The following is a 23,777-nucleotide window of genomic DNA, read 5'->3' as shown; positions in this document are numbered from 1 at the left end:
ACCCCATGGGAAAAGCGAGCGTAGCCTTGCATGCTCGCCGTCATGTCTACTTGACAGCGGCTTTGAATAATTCCGTATTCACGGACGGAGTGTACACTTCATCGTGTTGGATTCTTGGAAGTCGATGTTGGCTTGTTCTTGACTCGGTAAAATCGGTACATCTATTGTCCATTGGGAAGCTGGGAAGCGGCATAGAAATGGTGGCGTGAGCGGTGACAAAAAATCCGATTCTTCGTCTCGGGTCCAGCTGTGTCACCTGCGAGTCAATGTCTCTGAGAAATGGCTGTCCCAAGAAGCATAGCCGAATGATGGTGATCATGACCATATGCGCGGGGGTTTATATTTTCGGGGCATGAGGCACCTCGGGGTGAGAAAACCAGCTGTGACGGTGGGATTCTCTCATCTGCTGATTCTCCCCAGTCAAACATTTAGTTGATACCAGGTGACTTCAACCAGTTCAATTGTCCAAAAGAATAGTTCTCTGACGCTGCCTAGTTTATTCATGACCAAAAGAAGAGTATCTACAGGTTTTGGAGGCCAATGGAGTACAAAGCTAGAAAGTACGCAGAGAAGAAGCGCCACTCTATTGTCAAACGAAGAAAGCGCGCTGTCAAGTAAATAATCTCACTGGAGAACTTGGATGATAGGCAGCATGAAACAGAGCACTTGGGTCCTCACTGAGAGGACTATCCATATCCTAGCGTCCCAAAGATGATTCAAATGAACGAGGATGGATACTCAAAACTCGCCAGTCAGCTTCAAGGGTGCGATGGAAAAAGTAAATGAAGCTTGAGAGCTGAGAGCACCGAAGTTTCTATATAAGATTCTTTGTTGGTGTTTAGAAAGAAAAGCTTCTCTAAAAGTAGTCAAGATTCTAACGAAAATATATTATACAATTTGAAGAATAAGAATCCATCCCTAGGAATTTGCTGGGAATACCTTCAGCTCACCAACGCTTTTGACTCCCGTGACCTGCCGCCTGTTGAAAATTCTGCCGGGCGGTAACACCAGCAAAATGCAGTGTGATTCTAGATTTCAAATCATGCAGAATCTTAACAGTGTTGCTTTCCTTCGCTTCGAATTTCTTTTGGCTGTCTTCATCTTCCTCATATCGCCCTTCCTTTGCCTTTAGTTTGGATTTTTGAAATTCGACGATAGCTCGATATCAAAGTCAATCTTGTGTACTCGCTTAACGTATGGAGCCGCAAGCAGTCTATCTCAAATATGCCAGTGCCAAAAAGCTTACCGATCTACTGGATAGGCCTTTTGGTACCGAGGGCACGTATAAGATAAGTCTTCCTCGGACTGGTTTATCCTGAACCTGACTGCCAACTCTGGTATTGGGCATATTCGGGTTGGAAAACATATCATCACAGCACCACAGCACCACGACATCTGACTCCGGTCTGCATACACAATTGGAAATCCTCTGTAAAATGGGGCTATCGATCTTTCATACTCTTCAGCCTCAACTTTCAGTTAGAAGAGATTGATTCTTGTCGATAACTCCCTGGTCTGATTTTCGTGGCCAGCAGAGCTGGGTATGGTGGCGAAGCAGTCAGAGCCTCGCCCCAAATCAGTCGGCACATTTGAGGCTCCCATGAGCTGAAATCTGTCCTTTCACTGTTTCTTTTCAGCCTTTAGTCAACGCGTATTGATTTGGCTTTCATTGGCTGTGTAATTCTCTTTCGTTTGAGACCGGGACACCACCTGGCCGGATGGACATCGCCGCCCCCAAAATAGGGTGATTCAAAAATAAACCTTGTAGGGCTACAGAATTACTCAAAGACCAGCTATCAAACGTTTAGCCAGGGGATGCACGTTTTTTTGTTTATTTGTCTCAGAAAACGGTTCCAGGCCTAGAAGGCCATGCCGTGGCTATATACAGAAATACAGCGTTCCGGTCCCACCTGCGAGTACACCTCTTTGTGTCATCAGAGTCGATTGTGCCCCCGTGAAATTCCACGTCACGCTGCCTCTGGCGTCCTTTGTCCCTGTCCTTTGTCCTGTCCCGTTGGGGTGTCCTGCCCGCCATCATCCATGAACCATTCATATCTCGCGGTGCCAAGACTTTTCTATTTACAAACTAAGATGGATCGCCTTGCTCGAGGATACAGGAGCCAAAAGAAACCTCAAACTCCCCTGTCCCCATACACAGGAAATAGATCGTAGAAATAAAAAGAGCTTCAACCTGGTACTCTTCCCAGAAAGGGCATACATGGATGAGTACTCTATCACCCGTGGCAGCTAAGTGCTAATTTGCATGGGACGGTGAAGTCTTTTGTTCGGCGTCTATCGATTCTTATGATTAGCTTCGAACTTGCCACACCTTTCCAAGTAATTTTATACGACCGGATACCTCGACAACCCAGATATTATTTACAATCAGCGCTCATATATTTCTGTCGCTTGAGCAACTGCCCTCAATTGGCTTGTCACATTCCTCTTTTTCTTTTGCCTCTCTTCCGTTGTCCGGATATCTTATCATATCACTATACAGACAATTCGATCTTTTCCACACCACAGGTGATCGACGGCCAGTATTTGGATCAGATGAAGCTTATGAACCTTCTCCAACAGGTCTATGGTACGTCGGAAGGAAAGAACAACTTTTTGGTCGAGGTAAATTTCACCTGTCATGCTTGATTTCCAATGGCTTCGATGCTGAGTCTGCTGAATTGCCTTGGATCACTTCGGAACTGGAGCATCCAATAGGCGCAGAAGTCCAAAGACAATGACATGAAAAAGAAACTGATAAAGACAATGTCGAACAGGATATAAGAAAGAATGCTTTCTTGCGACAGAGGCCTGTGTTTACTAACCCTACTCTAGGAAGTGGAGCAATCGATTGTCGGGCCAAAGTCAGCATCAGTAGTAACCACAACCCGTCAAGCTTCACAAACTCAACGAGTCGACGAGCCAGAAGTTGAAATATCTGAAGTCAGAGACCCAGAAGCACAACAATTATCACGAACTCCTGTCCCAGAAATCCAACTCCGACAAGCAACAATGAATCAAAATGCTGCTGCACAAACTTTTTCCCTTCCCCAGTCTCTAGTTTCAACGGAGAACCGAAGACGTGATTCGGAAGCTTTTTACGACAGCCGATCGAATAGTAAAGCATCATCGATGCCAGGACCTTCGCTGAGAGATCGATTGCACGATGCGCGGATCGAATGCCCGCAGCGAGCACATACCTTCTTCGTCCCTCGCTCGATTCTGGAAGACCTTATCAACGTCAGTTCAGTCGCACAGGATCTCCGATCACACAATTCCGAGATCAACGAAAACGATGCCACCAAGTACGCCAGTAAGGCATGCGAATCGGCACGACGCCTGTACGCGACACTGGCATATATAGAGAAGGGTGCTGATATTTGTTTATTCTTGAATGAAGGCATCACGGACGAGCACTTGCCGCTTGTTCGACAGTGCAGTGCTCGAAGCAAATTTGCACTATTTCGAACGAGTGGAGAGTCTATCAAGGCTTTGGAAGCATGGCAGGAGGAAGACCTGGGGAAGTTTGGTCGATCTCAGTGGTGGATGATCTCTCCTGTATTCCACCTGGGACAAGACCTGTATGATTTGGATGCCAACATGTTACTGCCATTCGTCCCATTCGACACCACCAGAGATGAGCTGGCCCATAAACAAGGAGGATATAGTGAGGTTTATCCAGTACGCATCCATCCTGCACACCATACATTTTGGCATCCCCATGAGAAATCTGTACGTGCACGCTGGGAGGCTATCCAAACCTAATACTAACTCGAAAACAGGAAGAGGAGCCTCTTGTTGCTGTGAAGAAGCTCTTCAGTACTGACGAGGATGACTTCACCAAGGAAGAAACTATACTCAGGGCCGTTGCCCCGAGACATCATCCGCATCTGATCAAACTCCTGGCAACCTACAAGCATGAAGGAAAATACCATTTGATGTTTCCATACGCAAACGCAAATCTCAAAAAATACTGGGATGATCGACCTAATCCAGCTTTTGATCGTGTCACTGTCCTGTGGACAGTTCGACAGATGGCTGGCATTGCTAATGGACTGTGTGCCATTCACAGCTTCAGGCTTTCCAAGCCATTGGTCGTGAAAACTGGAGATGGGAAGATGCGCGTCGCGAAGGGTATTCCGCTCAAAGTTCGTGACGGAGAAGAATGGTATGGACGTCACGGAGATATCAAACCAGAGAATGTACTTTGGTTCCGAAGAGACCAAAGAAAGAATGAGCCGAATGAAATCTTACAAATTGCTGATTTCGGACTTGGCCGGTTTCACGGACGTGATTCGAGGTCCGCGCAGAACCCCCGCACAATCCAAGGCTCTCCGACTTATGAGCCACCCGAATACAGGCTTCGACAGCCTGTTTCACGAGCCTATGATATCTGGAGCTTGGGCTGTGTATACCTTGAGTTTGTCACCTGGCTTTTACAAGGATCTCAAGCATTAGCAACCTTCTCCAGTCTCCGTGGACGCGTAGCAACCCGAAGCAGCCTTGACGACGACAATTTTTTCACAATTGTGAACGATGGTCAAGAGCCAAATGCAGTTGTTCGTGACAAAGTTGTTGATTGGGAGAATCAACTTCACCATCATGAGCGATGCTCAGATCTCATTCACGACCTCCTCGAGCTCATTATGAAGGGTCTTCTCGTTATCGACGCCAAGCAACGCTACCCAGCTGACTGGATCTTTCAACAACTGAAAGCGATTATGATACGAGCGGAGAAGGATGAAGCATACTGGTTGAAGCCCAATCCAGATCCCGTGGAGCCAGCAAACGACAGGTCAATTTCGACTCCGGCTGTTTTAACGGTCCCTACAGCGAAATCGAAGCGAAAGACCGTCACGTACACAGAAGACACAAAAGGCCCAGCAGCGAAGGGTTAAGCTCAAAAGGAGTTACCCACGTACTTGGTGCTGAGAGGCGAAGGGGCCCGCAGTTCCCTTTCGACCAATCGTGTCGTGCAGCATTCATGGACCTGGCCCTCCATGGGTGCAGCGGCTGAAGACGAATTTTGGCGAACACAATAAACCATTCGAGCAAACAATAGAAGAATTTAAAGCTGATTTCAAGTCATTTCCTGACTACCAGCCGTACAGAACGGAAAACAGCATATCGTAAGTGTTATCGCCAACCGCGAGTTGGACCTACAACTTACAAATATGACGAATATGGGCCCGAAGAGAGTGTTACAAGGACTTGTGGGAAGGACTGAAGTACATCGAGTCAAGGCTAAGTCGGGTGTAGACTGAAAGCGGTGTTGAAGTCCACGAAAACGGCCTGTATATCTTGACAAGTTCATTAACATCCCAGCCTTGCACGGGATCATGATAGATCTGTTGCAAGAAGCAACCGTTGTAGACGTCCTACCAATTGCTTCAAAAACACCTGCACGAACTATGTCGTCGTCGTTATAAGCTTCACCCGTCCCACTAGTTCATTTCCTCGTTGTCTCTGCGAGCCTAACTCTTTACAAACCTTAGCGCTTCGTAATTTGCACTGTTGTGATGGCCTATCCACAGCTTACCCAAAAATGCTTGGTGCTGTATCATCGTTGTGCCAAACGCAAATGCTAGTAGAATTATTCGCGCGGGCTGCAGTAAGCATCTCGACTGATTACTGCGATGCAATTTTTGCCTTTTCATTTTGGGATTATGAAAGTGCATGTGAGAAGTCACATTTCACAGCGAAGCCACATCTCGGAATGGGTCATCGCTACTTCCTGGCCCCTTGCCTGATGCATTTCATCCGGTGGCAGTACATGACGCTATCAAATATATCCGTTGGAGCCTATTGCTCGCTGTCCAACCATTCTCTTCGGCTGTACTTCCTCCCCAATCAAATCTGGTACTGTCCAGCGGGTTGTTACGTTCATCGGTGTAACCCCACATTCTTGTCCTAGGCTGATCAGCGACCGCAAGGATGTAACGAGCATGGAATTATGGATAAGAGGAGTGGATATCTCACAAGCGGTCGCGATTTCGAACGTAATTTGTGGCTGAATAGTGATAATAACAATGCAAGGAGAGTCTAAGGTGCCGGGAAGCGCAGGTAGTGATCATGACGGAGAAGCTCTCACAACGACTTCTAGTACCACTTTTTCTGAAGCGATAAATATACTCGTGCCAAGTTCTTATGCAGGAAGCGCGGCCTCCTCAAGCATTGCGGCGTCGAGCATCAGCAACCCAGAACTCGAGGTTGATACTCAGGCAAGTTCTCGCTTCGCACCTCTATTTCCATCCCTGACTCGCGTTTGCAGAGCGAAAGTCGTAGTGATTCAGATTCCGCATTTTCTAGCATCAGAGACTCGTGAGCGACACCAAGATAGCCTTTCAGAGGATATGGCTTATCAAAGTTCACAGAACCACGTCTTTACGAGCGAGTGTTTACGACTATGTTGAGGAGAATGGTCGGACTTTTCACAAGTACAAGGAAGGCAGTATGGGTACACAAAATTTCATGTATGAGAACTGTGCTGACTGAGAATCCCAAGAATATGTATTACCAAACGATGCGGTACGTCCCACTTGTTTGATGGGGGAACTTAGCTGATTAAATTGTTCAGATCGAGCAAGATAGATTAGGTAGCAACTGCTGTCTCCAACTGACAAGTCTACTGACCAAAGTGGATAGACCTCCAACATCAGATGTGCCTTATACTGCTGGAAGGTAGACTTCATTTGGCTCCGATCGGCTCAAATCCGCAGAATGTCCTTGACGTGGGCACAGGAACGGGAATATGGGCAATCGATTTTGGTTCGTTCATGTACTCAGGTCTCTCATATCGTGACTAAGTTAACAAAGTCGATCGCCAGCAACCAAATACCCGTCCGCCAAAGTGATCGGGACAGACCTAAGTCCAATCCAGCCTGAATTGTAGGAACTCGCTCTTACCTTACCCATTTGCCTTGCTGAAATGTGCAGCGTCCCAGCAAACTGCCAATTTGAAGTCGACGACGCAGAAGACGAGTGGGCATTCTCCACTTTCTTCGACTTCATCCACATGCGCGGCATGATGACATGTTTCTCCGACCCGCGATCCATACTCGCCAAAGCCTACGATGCCACAGCCCCAGGTGGTTACCTTGAGATGCAAGACTCCGTCTTTCCAATGCACTGTCACGACGACACGCTCGAAGGCACAGCCCTCGATATCTGGGGCAAAGCTTGTGTAGAAGGAGCAGCTAAGATTGGCAGACCGTGGACTAACACCCCGAATTACAGAGACTGGATGGTCGAGCTGGGCTTTGAGGACGTCAAAGAGAAGATATTTGAGGTACCCATTAACACTTGGCCGAAGGGAAGAAAGCAGAAGGAGCTGGGGTTGTGGTGGCAGGCCGACTTGATGGATGCACTAGGAGCTAGTATGGCTATTTTGACGAGGGCGATGGGTTGGACACCTGAGCAGGTGGAGTTGCATTTAGTACAGGTGAGGAAGGATATTAAGAATAGGGGTGTTCATGGATATATGCCAATGTGAGTAAGAACTTGTGATATGAAATGTCAGCTAACTGCTAACTTCGATAGACATGTGGTCTGGGGAAGGAAACCGAAGTCTGCGCTGGAAGACGGACTCACGACTGGTAGCACCTAAACTTGATTTCTATAGATTTGGACCCTGTTAGCGGATTGAATGAGTGCTGCCAGCTAATAACACAAATCCTTTCCATTTAGATCGTATCAAGCGATTAGTATATGGTCCAGAACATCTTCGCTGATGTTAGACGCGGGAACTATGCTTTCTTTATTGCTACTATTTGGCATACAATGGCTCACCAACGGCTATTTCTGAGCGTGTATATCGCGTCTCTGTGCTAAACAATCCGTTCTGCACGGATTCAGATTTGTAGGCAAGTACTGAGGTGCACCGGAACGGCGATGGGCCTGCTGTGCCCACAGGCTCGTATATTTTTTTTCGGTCTATATCTAGCTTGGATCGATAAACTACTTTGCTGTTATTCTGCGAAGCACTATGGATGGTTCAAGTTCGTTCATGGTGCGCTTTAGTAGCTCAGTCCCCGAACCATGGTTGGTGTGGATTAGCTCCTCGCTTAATTTATTTATGATGCGAGACCACCAGGACTTTTCATCACAAAACTAACCAACATCATTCAGTCCAATTGATAATTTATCTTTCCGTCGTGTGTATATAATCTTTCCGTGAAACGAATTTCCTTTCTTCTGACATCAAACATAAACCTCATCACATCATGATAAACGACACAAATCCACAGCTCAAACCGCAGCCACCAAAAAATGCACCCACTGGCCCGCGAGCAGACAGAAGGCAAGGTCGCACAATGCCTGGGGTAATATCAAATATGACACATCGAAATGGAAGACCAGTAAATGAATCGAGAGAAGTTCCCACACGACTGCGGCCGGAGACAAATGAAGCGCTACCCTCAGGACAGCGAACACAGACAAGAAACACTGTTCCGGGCTGCAACTCAAATAATATGCCTCTCCATGGGCGGAACCAGGCTTGGATTCAAGGAGCCCACAATCATGGTAGAGAAAGATCTAACGCAGTATCGGGTGCTGAAAATGATTCTGATGCTCAGGATGATGAAACAGGTTGTTCTAATGCAACTATAAAAAGAGCAACAAATTTGCAGAAGAATCCATTTCCGAACAGAGTGCAGCATCGTTCGAAAAGTCGCCACGGGAAAAGAAGCATCTCCCGGCCTACACTGTCAAATGTTTTAAATCAGAATGATGGGGGGAACAGAACGATGAAACCGCGGTCCAACTCTCACATGAAGCAAGACCCACAGGTAGAAAGTTTTACCAACACAGATACTTATAGTAGAAGCAACACTCCCTTGGCTGCTAGACCACCAATACATCGAAGGATCGAATCACAGAATGATAGTGAATCCCTGCCTGACGGGCCCTCGAGTGGTGGTGTGAACTTTCACGAACGAAATCATGCGAATCGATACCCAAGACATCCAATATCAAATGCAGGACACAGGGACAGCAACGGGTCTCCCCAGCAAAAGCCAGTTTCTGGAACAATTGAGAACAATGAACGCCTTTACCGTCCGCGACACTCAAACAGGCTAGAAAATGAATATGAGAAGATGCGCACAGAGATGCAGAACGGCGAGGGACATCAATTCTCTACCCAGAGCATAAATATTTCTCAGATCATTCTCGAATCTCGAGACCTCCCAAACTTTTACACCTCCAGCTGGCTCTATACGCCCGCCTATGAGCGAATCCAATCTCAAATCACCCGCCCAGGGTTCGACTCTGCCAGGCAGCTTGAAGGAGAGCCACTCTGGAAGATGGAGAAACCAGATAGGGAGGGAGCCCTGGAAAGGATCAGGGAGATAGAGTCCGGGCCACCCAAGGACATCGATCTCAAGGGCGTGCCGCGTAAGAAATGGAAGAATATATTTCATTTCGAGGAGAGGGAGTATCAAGGGATTGATCTTAGTAAGATGCGCAAGGTGTATCGCCCGGCTTTGTTGCATCTTTATAAGAACTGGCGGCCTTACACGGAGAGTCGAAAGGCGCCGAGCCATGACTTGAAAGGTTATATACGATCTAATCGAGGTGTGGATAGCGAACAGCCGCTTGAAATAAAGAGAGGTCGCGTACCCAGAAATCTTGAGGCGAAATTACGTCGATCGTTGGGGAGGAATTTGTCCTTGCTAGCAGCAGATGAAACCCAGTCTCCTCATGGGGAGGAGCAAACAGACATGGAGACTGGAGTCGCAGATACTGAACGGGTAGATCGTGGAACTGCAGAGACTGAGCTGGCAGAAACCGACAATGCAGAGACTGAAAATGCAGGGGCTGAGTTTGCAGAGGCTGAAGTAGCAGAGACTGCAGAGACAGATAATGCCCAGGTAGACACAGAGCTTTCAGAGTCGAACAACTATATCCTAGTAGCGAATCCAGAAACGGGAATTTTGCGCAAGGACGGCAGTGGAAGGCCTAGAGGGGAGCAGTAAAATCCTAGCTACAAAATTTGCTTTTAAAGGTTCGGCAACAAGGAGGGCATCTTCAGGGCCGTCTTCCAAATGGGAAGATCAGGTCCATAAGAATAAGACTAGCTAGTAGTAATCACCGAAATAGTTACTGTACCTTCGTCCAGAAGCAAGCAGGTGCTTGCTCTGTAGATTTATTGGGTGTTTTGTCTATCATCTGTGATTCTCTTCTCTTCTCGCTTAAGCCAAAGCGCTCCTTTCTCTAACAATACAGGTTACCGTTTCTGGTGTCTTTCCTTTCACATTAAATACCAACTCATCCATGCCAAGAGAAATAATGGACGACTTCCTCTGTTTTGATAAGCTTCGCTTACCGAATGAGGAAAGCCGATCTAGTTTGTGGCTGAGGTGGGGGACTAGCGCTCAGCCTCACTACTGCCTGATTGTATAACCTCCCTATCACTCCTCCTCCTGAATTGTGAGAGAAGGTCTATATTCTCTGTGTTCGTACAATTAATTCAACAATGATGGATTCAATTGCCCTCGTAATCACAATCTCGACACTGACCGGTGTCACCCTGAGAACGGCAACATCACTTGATGCCTTGCAAGCGAACTTCACAAAACAAGAACGGAGTATCAAGTCCATGTACATAGAATGCTCAGCAATAAGCGTATCTCTGACCAAAATCCAATCATGCGTCCTGCAAGATATAAGTCCTCTGAACTATTATCAACTCAAAGAGATCTTCGATACCATCATCACTGGATGCCGTGTGCTGTTCGCATGTCTCGAACAAGATATTGAGAAGCTGGCAGATGAAACACCGAGGTCTAAACCATGGAAGCCCTGGGGCACTTTCAAGAAATTCGAGGTCGAATGGGACCAGAAGAAGATGAATGGATATCTCGCGGATTTGAGAATGCAACAGGGTGCATTGATATTGCTCAATGAACTGCTCTTGATGTAGGTTTTCACTTTGAATGGCTTGGGAGATGGCTGACAAGGCTGCAGCAAGGACACGGGACAATTTCATAAGAAGCCACGGGATAATTCTTCTACTGTGATGCAGCAAGAACTTGCGACGCGGCAATTGAGAGAAGCAAATCCAGGGATCAATATTCCTACCACGGTTTATGAGACATCAGCTCCAAGAAGACAAACAGTGAAGCCAGGGCCTGCGACGACATATGATCAATCGTTTGCTTTCGACAATATGCTTGTCAATTCCGAATCTTACCGTCGAAGCGTGGGGATCCCGCCATCAGCTGCTTCTCGCAATCAGCCACAGCCCGATACGGGTCCATCAACCTCATCTACCGTAAAGCAGGAGAAAGACGAACTTGCAAGAAGGGATGCAAAGGAGCGGCATTCACCAGACGACGAAGAACTCCCAGAGTACACACCCTACCCGGGAAATCCAAATACAGCACCAGTCAGCGAATACATACCTAACCCCCGAGCCGTATTCCAAAGCTGCAGTCCTCCAAAAACCGTATCTCCGGATCGCATCCCACCACTCCATGTTCCTGACGGCCCATCCTCCTCCTCCAGCCTCCCAATCACCACAACCCCCTCTCAACTAACCTACACCATCCCAGTCAAAAACGAGCAACATATCCTCGTGTAAATGCATAACCCGAATGCAAGCCCCGTTCAGTACCGCATTAAGACCACAGCGCCAAAACGATACTGCGTTCGACCGAATCGCGGGACGATTGCGGCTGGAGAGAATGTAAATGTGGATTTTATTGCTATGCCTTGGGAAAAGGAGTGGAAGAAGCCGGAGCGGACAGAGAAGTTCCGTGTTGAGTCGATGGTCGTGGTTCTGGGTGAGAACTTTGAGTGGAGTAGGGATGGGGAGAGCAGGGCTGGGGAAGTGCAGAGAGTTAAGATTAGGGTTGCGCTTGAGGGGGAGCCGTAGGTGTAATGGGGAGTGGAAGGACAGGTAGTTGAATGAATGGATGAGGATTCCTAGTATATTGCTAGATGATCAGCTTCATATTGCTTTGGAGGTAGTGTGCAATCCTCTTGTCTGGGCAACTATCGAGTGGAGAGCAATGGGTTTCTGATTTGCTCGGGGGCAGGCATACAAGGGCAACTATTCTTTCGAGAACGGACATAGAAGTTCAATGAAATGAATAGAAATGTGACATTGAAGAATGATAGGTTAGATTTGTCCTTCAATAATGTGCAAACATGTGAAGGAGAAGAGAAATGCCGTCGTTCTTACCCACGGAGAAGCTCATCCTGCTGAGTCAGCAAAGAAACTTTAACACCTCCACAACACTGCAAGCTTGTTCTTCTTCTTTTCCCAAGATCATCGAAACACGATTCTACGGGAAGAAGACCACTATCCCACTCTCTGTGGAATATATCTGACAGGTAAGCGACGGTAAGTGTGGTCATGTCTTTTCTTCTTGTGCACTACTGCACGTCGCTGCAGGTTGAGGCTGAGGCTGAACGGCCCCCAATACTGTACACCATCATGCAGGTCTCTGTTCTGTGAGGCGGAACATCGATCCTTCTTGTTGATGCTCTCCAAAGCTCACCAGTGTTACCTAAACAGCTACAATGTTTGGGTTGAAGAAAAAGCCTGCTCCCGAGTCTTACCTAGATGCGGTTTCTGTGGTGCGACAAGCGCAACTAAACAATCCCATTGCCCGAGGCACTGCAGCTGTAGTATCCGCTGTAATGCAACAACCACCACCACCACCAGTCCCAGACGGATGGTATGCCCCGTGCTTCACTCTTAGAGGTGAGATGACTGACTAGCACAAGGAGAGCGACTTGGCTCCCTCACGATAAGCAGTACTCCTACCTCCACATCGCGAGCGACTATGTCCAGTTCGGATATCCAGATGGGCAGACCATTGCGAAGTATGCCTCGCAGCCGCTGAGGACGCCTCCAATCGTATCTCCACCCATTCCCCCGCCTTCACAAATCCTGTCACCGCCATTGTCTGAAGGACCGCGAGGGACGCCTATCCCTCCCCTTGTTACGACCACTACAGGAGGAAGCAATGGCGTAAACCTCAGTACCGACAATGAGAACCCCACTGGAGCCTCAATACTCGCCTTGTTTGATGTAGCGGGCAATTGGTCGGGGAAAGGGCAGCATGTCGAGTTTGCGCGGAACGAACACATACCACTAGAAGAAGGGGCTTCCCTAGGTCGAGGTGCGAGTGCAGATGTCCACGAGGTTGTCTGTCGAGGGGTAAAGATTGCAAGGAAACAAATATTCTGCAGTCGTCGAATGAAGATCGAGGATGTGAAGCGAGAGCTGGAGATATTAAGGAAGCTCGACCACAAACATGTTGTTACACTGCTCGGGTCTTACACGCAGAGAATGGTCCTGGGCATATTACTATATCCGGCGGCTGTGTGTGACCTGGGCGTATACCTGGATGAGTTAGACGAGGACCTCCGATCAGGCAATTCGGAATTGGGGGAAGCTATGTCCAAGATATGCGAGCGTTTGGGTATACCGGAAAATCTATATCATGCAAAGGAGCGCTTGAGTCGAATTTACGGATGTCTTGCGAATGCGGTCCAATACCTTCATGACAGCGATGTCCGACACAAGGATCTCAAACCACGAAATATCCTCCTTGATCGTAATGATGGCCTTTTCGTTACAGATTTTGGGCTTAGCAGAGACACTACTGACGCTTCTACAAGCGTGACGAATGGAATCGAACGTGGAACATACAAATATTGCGCCCCCGAAGTTGCTCGGTATGAGCCTCGAGGTAGAGCCGCTGATATTTATTCCCTTGGATGTGTATTTCTTGAGATCAATACTGTGTATCGAAAGCTGTCACTCGTGGAGTTTGACACTTTCAGAACCAAGGACGAGGACCACTCCTTCCAAAACAGTCCGGAAAAGTTGAAAGAATGGATGACGAGATTAAGAGCGGTCCCAACATTGAATGATCAGGGTATTTTTGACTTGATGGACTTGGTCGAGAAGATGGTGGCAGATACGCCGACTGATAGACCCGTCATAGCTAAGGTTATCGCGACATTGAAAACTCTCGGCAGCGATATTTACTTTGCAAGTTGCTGTAGCGTACCTCCAACCATCGAAAAGGAGTTCCGTGACCTAGGTATGGCTCCACAGACCCGCTTTGATCTCCCTGAGCTCACCTCTATTTAGTAATGAAGTACAGAAAAGTGAAGGTTTTATATTTCGACAGGGTTACGGAAGTTGAGAGGCTCGAGGCGGCCTTGAAAGAAGAGAGAATGCAGATGGACGATATGGCAGAGGAGATAGTAGCCCTCAAGCTCAATGCAAGTTTCCACCGCTCCCAATACCATTGTTGAATATGGCGCAGCACGTGTCTATAAAGGCAATGCCAGTGACTCGGCCATCAATCCCTCCAATCCATCAGATCCTGACGACGTCTTTAGCTTCTTGAATCTTAGATAAAGCCTCTCGCAGCAACGGCTTTCTTACTCAGCTCGATATCACAAGCTTCGCGAAACCTACTTCATACCAGCTCCCAAAGACCAGATCTGGACACTTGCTGACGTGGATGGTGATGGCTGTTTGAACCGAGAAGAGTTCGACATCATGCTGCGCTTCCTACCCAGATGGGGCCAAAATACCAAAATTGGTGACTTGCCGGCTACCCTACCACCAGAACCTGTTCCACTATCTACGAGGAACCCTGACCGTGGTATCTTGTCTCGAACCAGTACCAGTCGCCACAACACCAAGAGATAGAAAGAGGTTAACACTACCAAATATGATCGAGATTACTGGGGTATCGATAGTGATGATGATTATTGGTTACAACCTCCCTCCTCCGACTTCAAATCAGTCGAGCTGCGACAGAGGCCTGGCATGAAAAATGACCAGGGACAAGATACGGGCAGGGACGTAGACAAATACTAGGGACCCTGGCACTCAGGTGGTAGGACATTGGTCACCATAGTTTCGCTAAGCAGCGGTGGGGAGGAAAATACGGTTAAGGAGAGACTGGGAAGCATTGGAGGTTCTCACGTGGTTGACAGACTTCGCGCGATTAAGAAGTGAAAAGCATGTGTTTAGAAGAACGAAAAGCACTCGGACTGTTATGTCAATCACTATATGATCTCGGCCAGATTGCTTGGCCGTCTCGTGAAGAGGTAAAGGTTATGGACACAGCTGGGCTTCACTTTCAGGTGGTTGAGCTTGAAGCTGTCAGCTCATACCACATTGTGAGTCCTTGATAATCCTAACGAGCGGTCACAAAAGTCTCACTAGCCACAATCTGAAATAGGTTTGATGATTATCTCATTTACATCACCTCAATTGTCTTAAAATTCTATAGAGAAGGTAAATCGCTATGCAAGTACCACCTGGCAATGCAGTTGTGTCTATCCACGAGCCTTTCACTCAACCCAAGCTCATTCCATAAATCCACGTCACCACCAATCACACCCTCTTCGGCGCCCAATTGCCCAACCAAGTCCTCGCACCATCCAACCCACCCCCTTCCGCCTCAAGAGCAGCAACACACCACTCAAGCTCATAAACCCCCTCCGCAGCCAACATCTCTGCCATTCCCCTCCTCCTCTGACTCCCCTCATCAACACAGAAATAACACGGCTTACTCTTATCCCCAATCTCATCCACCAACGGCTTCACAATCGGTAACGCCAGCTGAGTTGTCAAAATCTCAACCACCTTTCCCCCTTTCACGTTCCCTTTCGCCCTAGCCGTCTTGCAATACTCGTTCTTACACCACGCCTTCCCGCACCCTGAGATGAGTTGCGAGAGATATCGTCGCTCGATACGTCGCCGCATCGCCTTTCCCTCAGGGTCGTGCATACTAACATACAATGGCCCATAACATATACTACACACCCCCAGCCCATTCCCAGGCCCCTGACCGACCCTACTCCCCGCCCCAATCTCCCCATTCCTCCCCACGCCGCCGAGCGTCCGCCCACAATTCACAACACGGCATATCTCCGGCTTGGCTTTCGTGATCTTCTCTAATTCATGGTGTTTTAAATGCGTGGACATGTCCCGAAGCCGGATTATCCGACTGCAGAGATGGCAGTCTGTTGTGCGTGCTCCGTCGGCGAGCTCGTGTGGTGTGAGGCCTGAGAGGAGCGTTTCGGCGGATGGGGTGGGTGAAAATGGGTCGCCTTCTTGCGGGACTTCCAGGTGGCAGAATTGGCAGAGGATGAGCTTGCTGGGGCAGGTGGTTGTGCGGTGGGTGGCGAGTAGGGGGAGGTTAGACGCGGTGTAGGGACAGGAGGGGCAGGGATGGGGAGTGTGGAATATGATATCGTGGGTAAGGCGGGAAGAAGGACTGTTGCCGTGGGAGGTGTCGTGCGGACAGTGCCAGTGGGATGTCCATTCGGGGGAGGTCTTCTTGTAGACTAGGGAGCAGTGCGGGCAGAGGATGTTGTTCCGCAGGCAGAAGTTTTCGTGGAGCATCATTGTTCGGGAGGGGACCCATTGTAAGCAGTTTTTGCATTGTTGTTCCTCGGGACTGTGCATTTCTGTGTCTTTGTCTTCGGCGTCGAGGATGATGGGAGATTTGGTCGTGCCGTTGACTGCTTTGGGTAGAGATTTGAAGGCCAGGGAGAACTTTCGAGGACTCGAAGATTCGTTTTCTGAAGGCCGGGCGTAGATAGAGATGTAGAGAGCTTCGGCATTCTCAAGCTCGATGTTCGTTGCTGAGATTTTAATCCTCTTCACTGGATCGCTGCTGAAGTCTCCGAATACATACTCATCTTCCCGCGGTCTTGCTCTCTGACGAGGCGAGTAAGGGCTGACAAATAACTCCAAGTCCCCATCTTCTGTCGTCAACTCAATCTCAATTCCTTGCGTTCGGTCCCAAGAAGGTAACTGGTAATCCACGTAGTCTCCGCTCAGAACCTGTCCTGCCGAGGGTTTCCAGATGCTTAAATCTCCACCAACAGAACTCCCTTCAGCTGTTCCAGGTGCTTTTTGTGCTTTGGCCATGATCTGCTTCATTGTTTCTCTAGCTTGCTCTTCGTTCAAAGCCTCGATATCGACTTCCAGATCCGTGTCAACCACACATATTCCATCTCCCTCCGGCGCAAACTTGTCGATCAGGAACCTGAATTCTTCTGATTTGGATCCCCGCACAGTCAATATCTCCCCATTTGTCAAGGTCGTGAAATTCTCTCGCAAATGTCTCTCCAATAAAGATTTCCAATCTTCGGGATTGTAGCCAGCTTCTAGAGGCCGTAACCGTACGTACGTTCCCTTGGGCAACTGCTTTGCATGGACTGTAATCCTCGGTGGTTCTATTTTCTTAAGATCCTCGTCCTCATTATCGTCCGTCAAGTCGATCGGCGCGTCCGGCGATCCTTCGTCATCCGAATGTATTGACACAGCTTTCTTAATCCTACCCTCAGGCTGCACCACACCCAACGCCTCCAGCAAAAACGGACTCAACCCCACCTCTCCCTCTTCTGCAGAGAACTCCCTGATCCCCGCATATACTACATTTCCATTCACAGAATTTACTAGGCGGAATGTAAGAGGATGCGGTAACTGCTGTTGTGTGTCTCGCCATTGCACCTGCTCTGCGCGCGCCGCGGCAAGGGAGTATGGGTTGAAGGGATCGAAAGAGAGGGGGTTTACGCGATTCGAGGAGGGGACTGTGACGGTAGAGGCGGAGAGGAGCTGCTCGAGTGCGGATTGCGGGAGGAGGATTTTATCTCCTGGGAGGATCTTAGTCTTGGTGCTTTCGGGGGCGACATTGAATACGCTGGACCAGGAGAGCGATATGCCGGTGTCAGGTGGCGTTGCCATGGTTTAGTGGGGAGCAATTGAGGATTCGAGGTATCATATGGTTGATAGAAGGTTTATAGGAAGACGGTATATGGAGTTGGAGGAGTCGGTAATATGTGGTTGCTGAGCGTGGTCCTGTAGTTTTGAGTTTGTCAGAAATTCAAAGTTCTCGAAGTTACCAGCGGTAAAGGCATCAAGCGCCACATCATCACATCACCGATAAGCTGATAAGAAATAAGCTTAATTCCCTAGCGTTCAATCACGTGGCTATACTTATCAGTAATCCATCCCAACAGCCTTGCGAATCTCGGTCCCGAATCCAGTGGGTTCATCATATATCTCGCGTCCGCCCGCCATCTACCTACGTCGTCTTCTCACAATTCCCACTTCTTTTCATGCTATGGAGGACGCGGTTCAAACACCTTCAAACGATATCCCCTTACCATTAACACTGCTCCAGCTTCTCTCCAATACGCTTGTTCTGAGCCAAACAACACCGTACCTACCGCCTTCCAGCCTCCTCGCACTTGGCGCAACTTGCAAGGCTTTCCAATCTCTTGTTAAGAATACATCGAGTGTCTTCAGACATCTTGACCTGACAAGTGTCAAGTCTGCGCAGTTCGAGTTACCTGCGATCGATCATGGTGGCGAGGTGTGGAGGAATGTACAGCTAGGTGAGTTAGAGATGCGCTCGCGTACTACAAGACGGACTTACTTACCAGGAATGCGAAATAGATGAAAACGTGACAGAAGACGAGTGTGTATTTCCTCTCATACTCTACGGAATCCATGCTAACACTATTGCAGCTTTTATGGTGGCCCTCTACAAGGCATATTTAATACTCTTCGCCGGCGGCAGATCCTCCAACATGTCCAAACCCTTATCCTCGACGGCCTATCAGTGACTTCGGATCTGCTGTCGGATATAATCATCCAAGATCACTTCAATGTGCGGATACTGTCTGTACGAGATGTCCAGAATCTGAACGAGAGGAAGCTCCAGCAGGCCTTGCTCTATGCTGTCAGGCCTTCTCGTCCAGAGAATACCCCAAAGCTCCGAGGGCTGTATATATTCGGGCCAAAGGACGCCGCGCTTCCTCCTCGCTACCCACAACTTGCGGACGACCGTCATCGACTTATGGTGCCGAGTGATTTCTGGTCTTCGGATGGTGGGGTGGTGTTTAGTCCTGGAGCGCAGATAGGAGCTCAATGGAACCAGAAGTCTGGCGATACACTCGCGGATGAATTGGCATCTGGGGCTGATAAATGGTATCAGGCTGGTGGAAAGGTCTTGAGCAAGCCTCCCTCACTTGAGTGGGCAAACACCATGTATGCATGCCAGGGAATCATCAGTTTTGATGCCGTTCTCTGCAATGGGCCGCGCCACTCCTCACTCGGTAGAGATGATGGAAAGTCGCCTAGTCCATGGTATCAAAGCTCCGGTGCCCATCTTTCTTCTCGTGTGGCCACCCATTCGGTTGGGGGCTGCGCTGGCTGCAAGAAAGGACCCGAGAGTATCGCGAGGTTCAATCAAGCACCGCTGGGACGATTCCCGCTACTTGCTCCTCCACCTCTTCATTCATCGACTTTGAAGGCTGCAAAGATGCCGTTCCCTGGATTCGAAGATAAGCTGTTGCTGAGATGCGCAGATTGTCTTCGAAGTCGATTCTGCGAGAACTGTCACAAGTGGTGGTGTGAAGATTGCTACGAGATTTCAGATCAAGGCGGTTTCTTCGTTCCAGGCCCGGCTTCATCGCTGGGAGCTGCTGAATCTGTAATTTCGGGGAAGCGCCCCGACCAAAATGTCAAGGTACATATGGGTCTCTGTGTTGAAGACTGTCTTGTTGGCGAAATGATGTCTGGAGCTGGCAGTAATGGCATGTGGGGTTGATTCTTCAAGGACTCGACTTCACGCGGATATGTATGGGAAAGCTTCGATTTTCATTTGGTTTTGATGATCTGGACATCGGCTGACCTGCCAACAGCCCGGAGTCTTTCGAAGTTGCTTCGAATGCGGTCAGAACGTGAGTTACTCATCACTCGTACGGCAAATCACACATCGCTAATATCGGCAGTGCGATTCGTGTATCGCGCGAACCCAGAGAATGTGCAAGATATGTGGAGGCGGATATTGCACGATCCACAACGAAGGATCAACACTTTCCACTGCAGGTCGCCACGCAATCAACGGATGTAGATGCTGAAGCTGACTAGCCCTAGTGCGATTGTATGAGGTGTCCAGTTGCAAATTTGATATCCTGGACTTCAAGCTAATCATTTTCACAGGGTGTGCAAGAAGTGGTCGACGGACGAGGGAGATGTACTGAAAGCCACCCATGGGAGACCTTCGATAGTCAATGTCGACATTCCACTCAATTCGCCGGCCTCATCAACTTACACTCTTCTCAAACAGTGCTTTGCATGTTCGGTAAACTTCTCTCGAGCAAGTAAAAACATCCGGCCAAGTTCTCTCCTCGACCCAAATCTCATCGCCCCGACGTTTCAGGAGAAGCCGTGGTCCACGAATCTCATCTCACAAGGCTTGCATGACGACGAAGCTTTAGAAGCCACACAAGCATCTGACGACTGGTTGGAATATCTTGGCAATTGCTTGCGGTCGCTTCTTTCATGTCAGACACAGGGATGCAAACTTTCGTGGCTAACCAGGAGCCCACGACGTCAGCCACTTCGAGCTCTATTTGTGTCTAACGATCAATATAGGAAACATCTCCGCACTGAAACAAAGATTTATCATCCAATACAATTATTCTCATTGGTCAATCCATTTTTTCATGTCTTGCGCGGTGTTTTGATTGGGTGTCCACATTGTTGTACCTCGCCAAGACCCCGTCCACTCACAACACGCGTCGTCTGCTCCCCCTTCGCCCGCTTAACAGCCACAATAACAACTTAAGCGTCGGGAGATGCACACCATGCAAAACTTTCTTGCCGCTGGCCGCCGAACTATATGCGAAGTGTCTTTTCAGTATAGTGGACCAATTGGATGTCCTCAAATGGTCAAAAATATACATTGTGGGTCCTCGAAGAGCCTCAACGCTCCAGCTCATTACTTTTGGGCGAAGCCTTTCGCCTCAGCCTTCCCCGTGGAACCCCCTCATTCGCAGGGTTTATGTTTAAGCTTCATCGTCGATGTACGTATGCTTGACGAATACTCACAGAAGTCATATCTTGGCAATATGAATTCATAGTGATGACTATGTCAGGTCGAATTATATATACTCCTGTGCCACTATCAATGTAGGTTCTCTCTCACCCTCATCACCATCTTCATTCTCTACCTCTTTCCTTCCTCGTCTTTCAGTGCTTGATTCAGCATTTCCTCGTCTGCATATCTCATTTCCAGTCTATCTCAACCTTCAATATGCAACTCATCACTCCTCTCATCGCCGCATCGGTTCTCGCAACCAAGGTATTCGCTCATCCCGGGCATGACATGCAAGCTGAGATCGCTGAGCGTGCTGCCTTCATGGCTACCGCTCCTCGTGATCTCAGTCATTGCGCCGAGAAGTTGAAGAAGCGTGGTCTGGACAAGAAGAACGTCGCTCGCAGAGCTGCAATGGCAAAGGATGCCCGCAAGAAGAGGGCTATCTCAGAAGGTCCGTTCTGTCTTGCATTCTCCAAATGCCTAAATTAACAACCACAGATTCCCCATACCTCAGAGTTCGAGACACCGACAGCGTGCTTGCTACCTCCCACTTGTCAAGCGAGGCATACACCAACGCCACCGAAGAATCCATCCTCTTTTCCGGCAACAGCTCCTGCATCCTCTCTCCAGAAGTCACTCAAGGCCCATACTACGTCACAGGCGAATACGTCCGCGAAGACATTCGTGAAGACCAAGCCGGCATTGACCTCATCCTCGACACCCAAGTCATCGATGTCGCCACCTGTGATCCCGTCCCCGATGCGATGATCGAAATCTGGCACTGCAACTCTACCGGCGTCTACTCTGGCGTGGTATCCTCCGGCAACGGCGACAGCTCCGACACCACCAACCTCGACGCTACCTTCCTCCGCGGTCTACAGCCTACCGACGACGAGGGCGTCGCTCAGTTCATGACTCTCTTCCCCGGCCACTACACTTCCCGCGCGACGCACATCCACGTCCTGGCTCACTTCAACGGCACACAGTACGAAAACGGCACTTATGCAGGCGGCTACGTCTCACATGTGGGCCAACTCTTCTTCGACCAGGATCTCATCACACAAGTCGAAGCCGTATCCCCTTACTCAACCAACACTCAAGCCATCACCGACAACTCAGACGACGCTATCTTCGCCGAGGAAGCTGCTACCACCGACCCAGTAATCGAGTACTCTCTTCTCGGCTCAGATATCTCATCCGGCGTTTTCGGCTGGGTGGCGTTCGGCATCGATCTCACTTCTGAGCAGACTGTCACTGGTGCCGCGTCGCTTACCGCTGATGGCGGTGTGGCTAGTGAGAACTCTGGTATGGGCGGTGGTGGATCTGGATCTGGTGGACCAGGTGGAAATGGAACGGCGCCTACGGGAGCTGCTCCTAGCGGTGCGATGTTGTCGAACGCTACGGCTTCTGCTTCGAGTGCTACTACTCTTGTGACCAGCACGAGCGCGAGCACTTCTGGTGCGGCTTCTGCGGCTACGGCTGTCATTGAGGTGTGTGATTCTTAGAATCTCCGATTTTACTTGATAGAGTGTGGTGTTGATGTGGTGTGATTTAGATTGGCTTGCTATTTTGGGCTGGGGCTTGGATGGTTTTGGCGGTGTGATTGAGCGGGGTGGGATGCGGGAAGAGTAAGAAGGTAGATGTCGTTCATTGCTTCGGTGACTGTCTGGCGTTGAGAGTCTTGTAAAATATACATACCAGAGAATTCACTGCAGTCGCTCGTTTTCACAAGCATTGTTCTCCTTTATTCACATGATTTTTTTTTTTTTTTTTTTTTTTTTTTTAGTATAAGGATGCGAATTTTTGAGCGAGTGATTTGATAGTGACATTTTGGCTAGAATGATAAGATTTTTGAGAGAAGTCCAGGTTGTTTGGCGATGCCTTGCCTTCGGCCTCCCACGCCAGATATAAATAGCAAAATCAAATTACAGCCATATCAGATCATGCTGAACAACTTCTGTGAATGCTTAGATCCGCAAAGATAAGATAAAGCCTCCTTGGATCACGGTATCGATATATCAAGTCAAAATTGATTTATTTTTTAATTAATTAATTAATTAATTAAACATCAGCAAAAAGATCTGGCTCCAGGCAGCCGCCGGCTGACCGCCGTAGGCGCTATTTTCGCTATTTCAGCCTAAGTTGCATATCGATTAATTTAACAGCTAGCGACCCCTAAAGCGGTATATACTAATTTGAATTAACGACGTAGGCGCCTAAGGCGACTAAGGCGCTATAGGTGCTTATAAGCCTAATTAGGACTAGCGTATAAAATAAAAGTGAGTCCGATTTTTTATTTATTATATAAGATATATTAGTAAGCTTAGAAAGCTTAATAATACCAATCCTAAGGATATTAAAGGTACTTATAAAGGTATACCTTATAAGGGGGCATTATTAGGTTTATATCGCCCGATTAGGCAAGGCGGCGACTTACCCCTGTGTAGAATTTACCCGAATCGAATTATAAGCTTATTAGCGATTTTTTAGCGTGGATATTCATAGCGTTAAAGGCTTAGCGAGACTAGTTTTAAGGACGTGCGTAGAAAGTGCAGGTCTTTTTAAATTCTCGGTTAAAATCCACGCTAGTCTAACTGTTTTTAATTAGTTTAAAATCTAAAAATAAACTTAACTTTTAATTTTTAATTCCAATTAAAAATATTATATCTTTCCTAATTAGGTCTAGCTTATATATAAAAGTGGGTCTTATAAAGGGCGCGTAGAGCGTATAAGGCGGCCTTTTATTATTTAAGGCCGACGTACGACGGCCTCTTATATTTTAAGGCGCCTTAAGCGTAAAAAGCGACTATTCGGCGAAAACAGCGAAAATAGCGGGTGGCACATGCACCCGGCGTCAGAATTTTTTGCTGATGAAATGATTTAGAATAAGAATTT

At 48.3% G+C, this 23,777-nt stretch overlaps 9 protein-coding genes across 9 annotated transcripts; 8 read left to right on the top strand and 1 right to left on the bottom strand.

Moving 5' to 3' along the window:
• Positions 1–2,553: 2,553 nt before the first annotated feature.
• Positions 2,554–2,930, top strand: ONS95_011835 (uncharacterized protein; the record flags this gene model as incomplete). Its single annotated transcript, XM_058505434.1, has 2 exons — positions 2,554–2,622; positions 2,775–2,930. The coding sequence occupies 2 exons, from the start codon at positions 2,554–2,556 to the stop codon at positions 2,928–2,930; spliced, it is 225 nt and encodes a 74-aa protein (XP_058357954.1).
• Positions 2,931–3,009: 79 nt separating this feature from the next.
• ONS95_011834 (uncharacterized protein) lies at positions 3,010–4,895 on the top strand (the record flags this gene model as incomplete). Its single annotated transcript, XM_058505433.1, has 2 exons — positions 3,010–3,678; positions 3,843–4,895. The coding sequence occupies 2 exons, from the start codon at positions 3,010–3,012 to the stop codon at positions 4,893–4,895; spliced, it is 1,722 nt and encodes a 573-aa protein (XP_058357953.1).
• Positions 4,896–5,884: 989 nt separating this feature from the next.
• ONS95_011833 (uncharacterized protein) lies at positions 5,885–7,913 on the top strand. The gene is made up of 9 exons (XM_058505432.1): positions 5,885–6,218; positions 6,269–6,318; positions 6,372–6,448; positions 6,503–6,525; positions 6,575–6,593; positions 6,643–6,765; positions 6,825–6,885; positions 6,934–7,485; positions 7,537–7,913. Exons 1-9 carry the CDS (start codon positions 6,027–6,029, stop codon positions 7,601–7,603), a joined length of 1,164 nt encoding a protein of 387 aa, XP_058357952.1. The 5' UTR covers positions 5,885–6,026; the 3' UTR covers positions 7,604–7,913.
• An 831-nt stretch (positions 7,914–8,744) lies between these two features.
• Positions 8,745–9,974, top strand: ONS95_011832 (uncharacterized protein; the record flags this gene model as incomplete). The annotated part of the gene is made up of 1 exon (XM_058505431.1): positions 8,745–9,974. One exon carries the CDS (start codon positions 8,745–8,747, stop codon positions 9,972–9,974), a length of 1,230 nt encoding a protein of 409 aa, XP_058357951.1.
• A 500-nt stretch (positions 9,975–10,474) lies between these two features.
• Positions 10,475–11,581, top strand: ONS95_011831 (uncharacterized protein; the record flags this gene model as incomplete). The annotated part of the gene is made up of 2 exons (XM_058505430.1): positions 10,475–10,917; positions 10,966–11,581. 2 exons carry the CDS (start codon positions 10,475–10,477, stop codon positions 11,579–11,581), a joined length of 1,059 nt encoding a protein of 352 aa, XP_058357950.1.
• A 944-nt stretch (positions 11,582–12,525) lies between these two features.
• On the top strand, positions 12,526–14,277 carry ONS95_011830 (uncharacterized protein; the record flags this gene model as incomplete). Its single annotated transcript, XM_058505429.1, has 3 exons — positions 12,526–12,683; positions 12,733–14,060; positions 14,111–14,277. 3 exons carry the CDS (start codon positions 12,526–12,528, stop codon positions 14,275–14,277), a joined length of 1,653 nt encoding a protein of 550 aa, XP_058357949.1.
• Positions 14,278–15,226: 949 nt separating this feature from the next.
• ONS95_011829 (uncharacterized protein) lies at positions 15,227–17,891 on the bottom strand. Its single transcript, XM_058505428.1, has one exon. The coding sequence runs from the start codon at positions 17,735–17,737 to the stop codon at positions 15,374–15,376; it is 2,364 nt and encodes a 787-aa protein (XP_058357948.1). The 5' UTR covers positions 17,738–17,891; the 3' UTR covers positions 15,227–15,373.
• Positions 17,892–18,116: 225 nt separating this feature from the next.
• On the top strand, positions 18,117–19,920 carry ONS95_011828 (uncharacterized protein; the record flags this gene model as incomplete). The annotated part of the gene is made up of 5 exons (XM_058505427.1): positions 18,117–18,390; positions 18,452–18,473; positions 18,524–19,526; positions 19,702–19,740; positions 19,792–19,920. The coding sequence occupies 5 exons, from the start codon at positions 18,117–18,119 to the stop codon at positions 19,918–19,920; spliced, it is 1,467 nt and encodes a 488-aa protein (XP_058357947.1).
• A 1,178-nt stretch (positions 19,921–21,098) lies between these two features.
• ONS95_011827 (uncharacterized protein) lies at positions 21,099–22,485 on the top strand (the record flags this gene model as incomplete). The annotated part of the gene is made up of 3 exons (XM_058505426.1): positions 21,099–21,333; positions 21,381–22,372; positions 22,438–22,485. The coding sequence occupies 3 exons, from the start codon at positions 21,099–21,101 to the stop codon at positions 22,483–22,485; spliced, it is 1,275 nt and encodes a 424-aa protein (XP_058357946.1).
• Between the last annotated feature and the right edge of the window lie 1,292 nt (positions 22,486–23,777).

This window comes from Cadophora gregata, assembly GCF_030347475.1.
Source record: "Cadophora gregata isolate MNR1 chromosome Unknown scaffold_6, whole genome shotgun sequence".
In the NCBI taxonomy this organism is placed as follows: Eukaryota; Fungi; Ascomycota; class Leotiomycetes; order Helotiales; family Ploettnerulaceae; genus Cadophora; species Cadophora gregata.
Note: the sequence above shows the minus strand (reverse complement) of the source record. Positions and strands in the feature narration are given on the sequence as shown.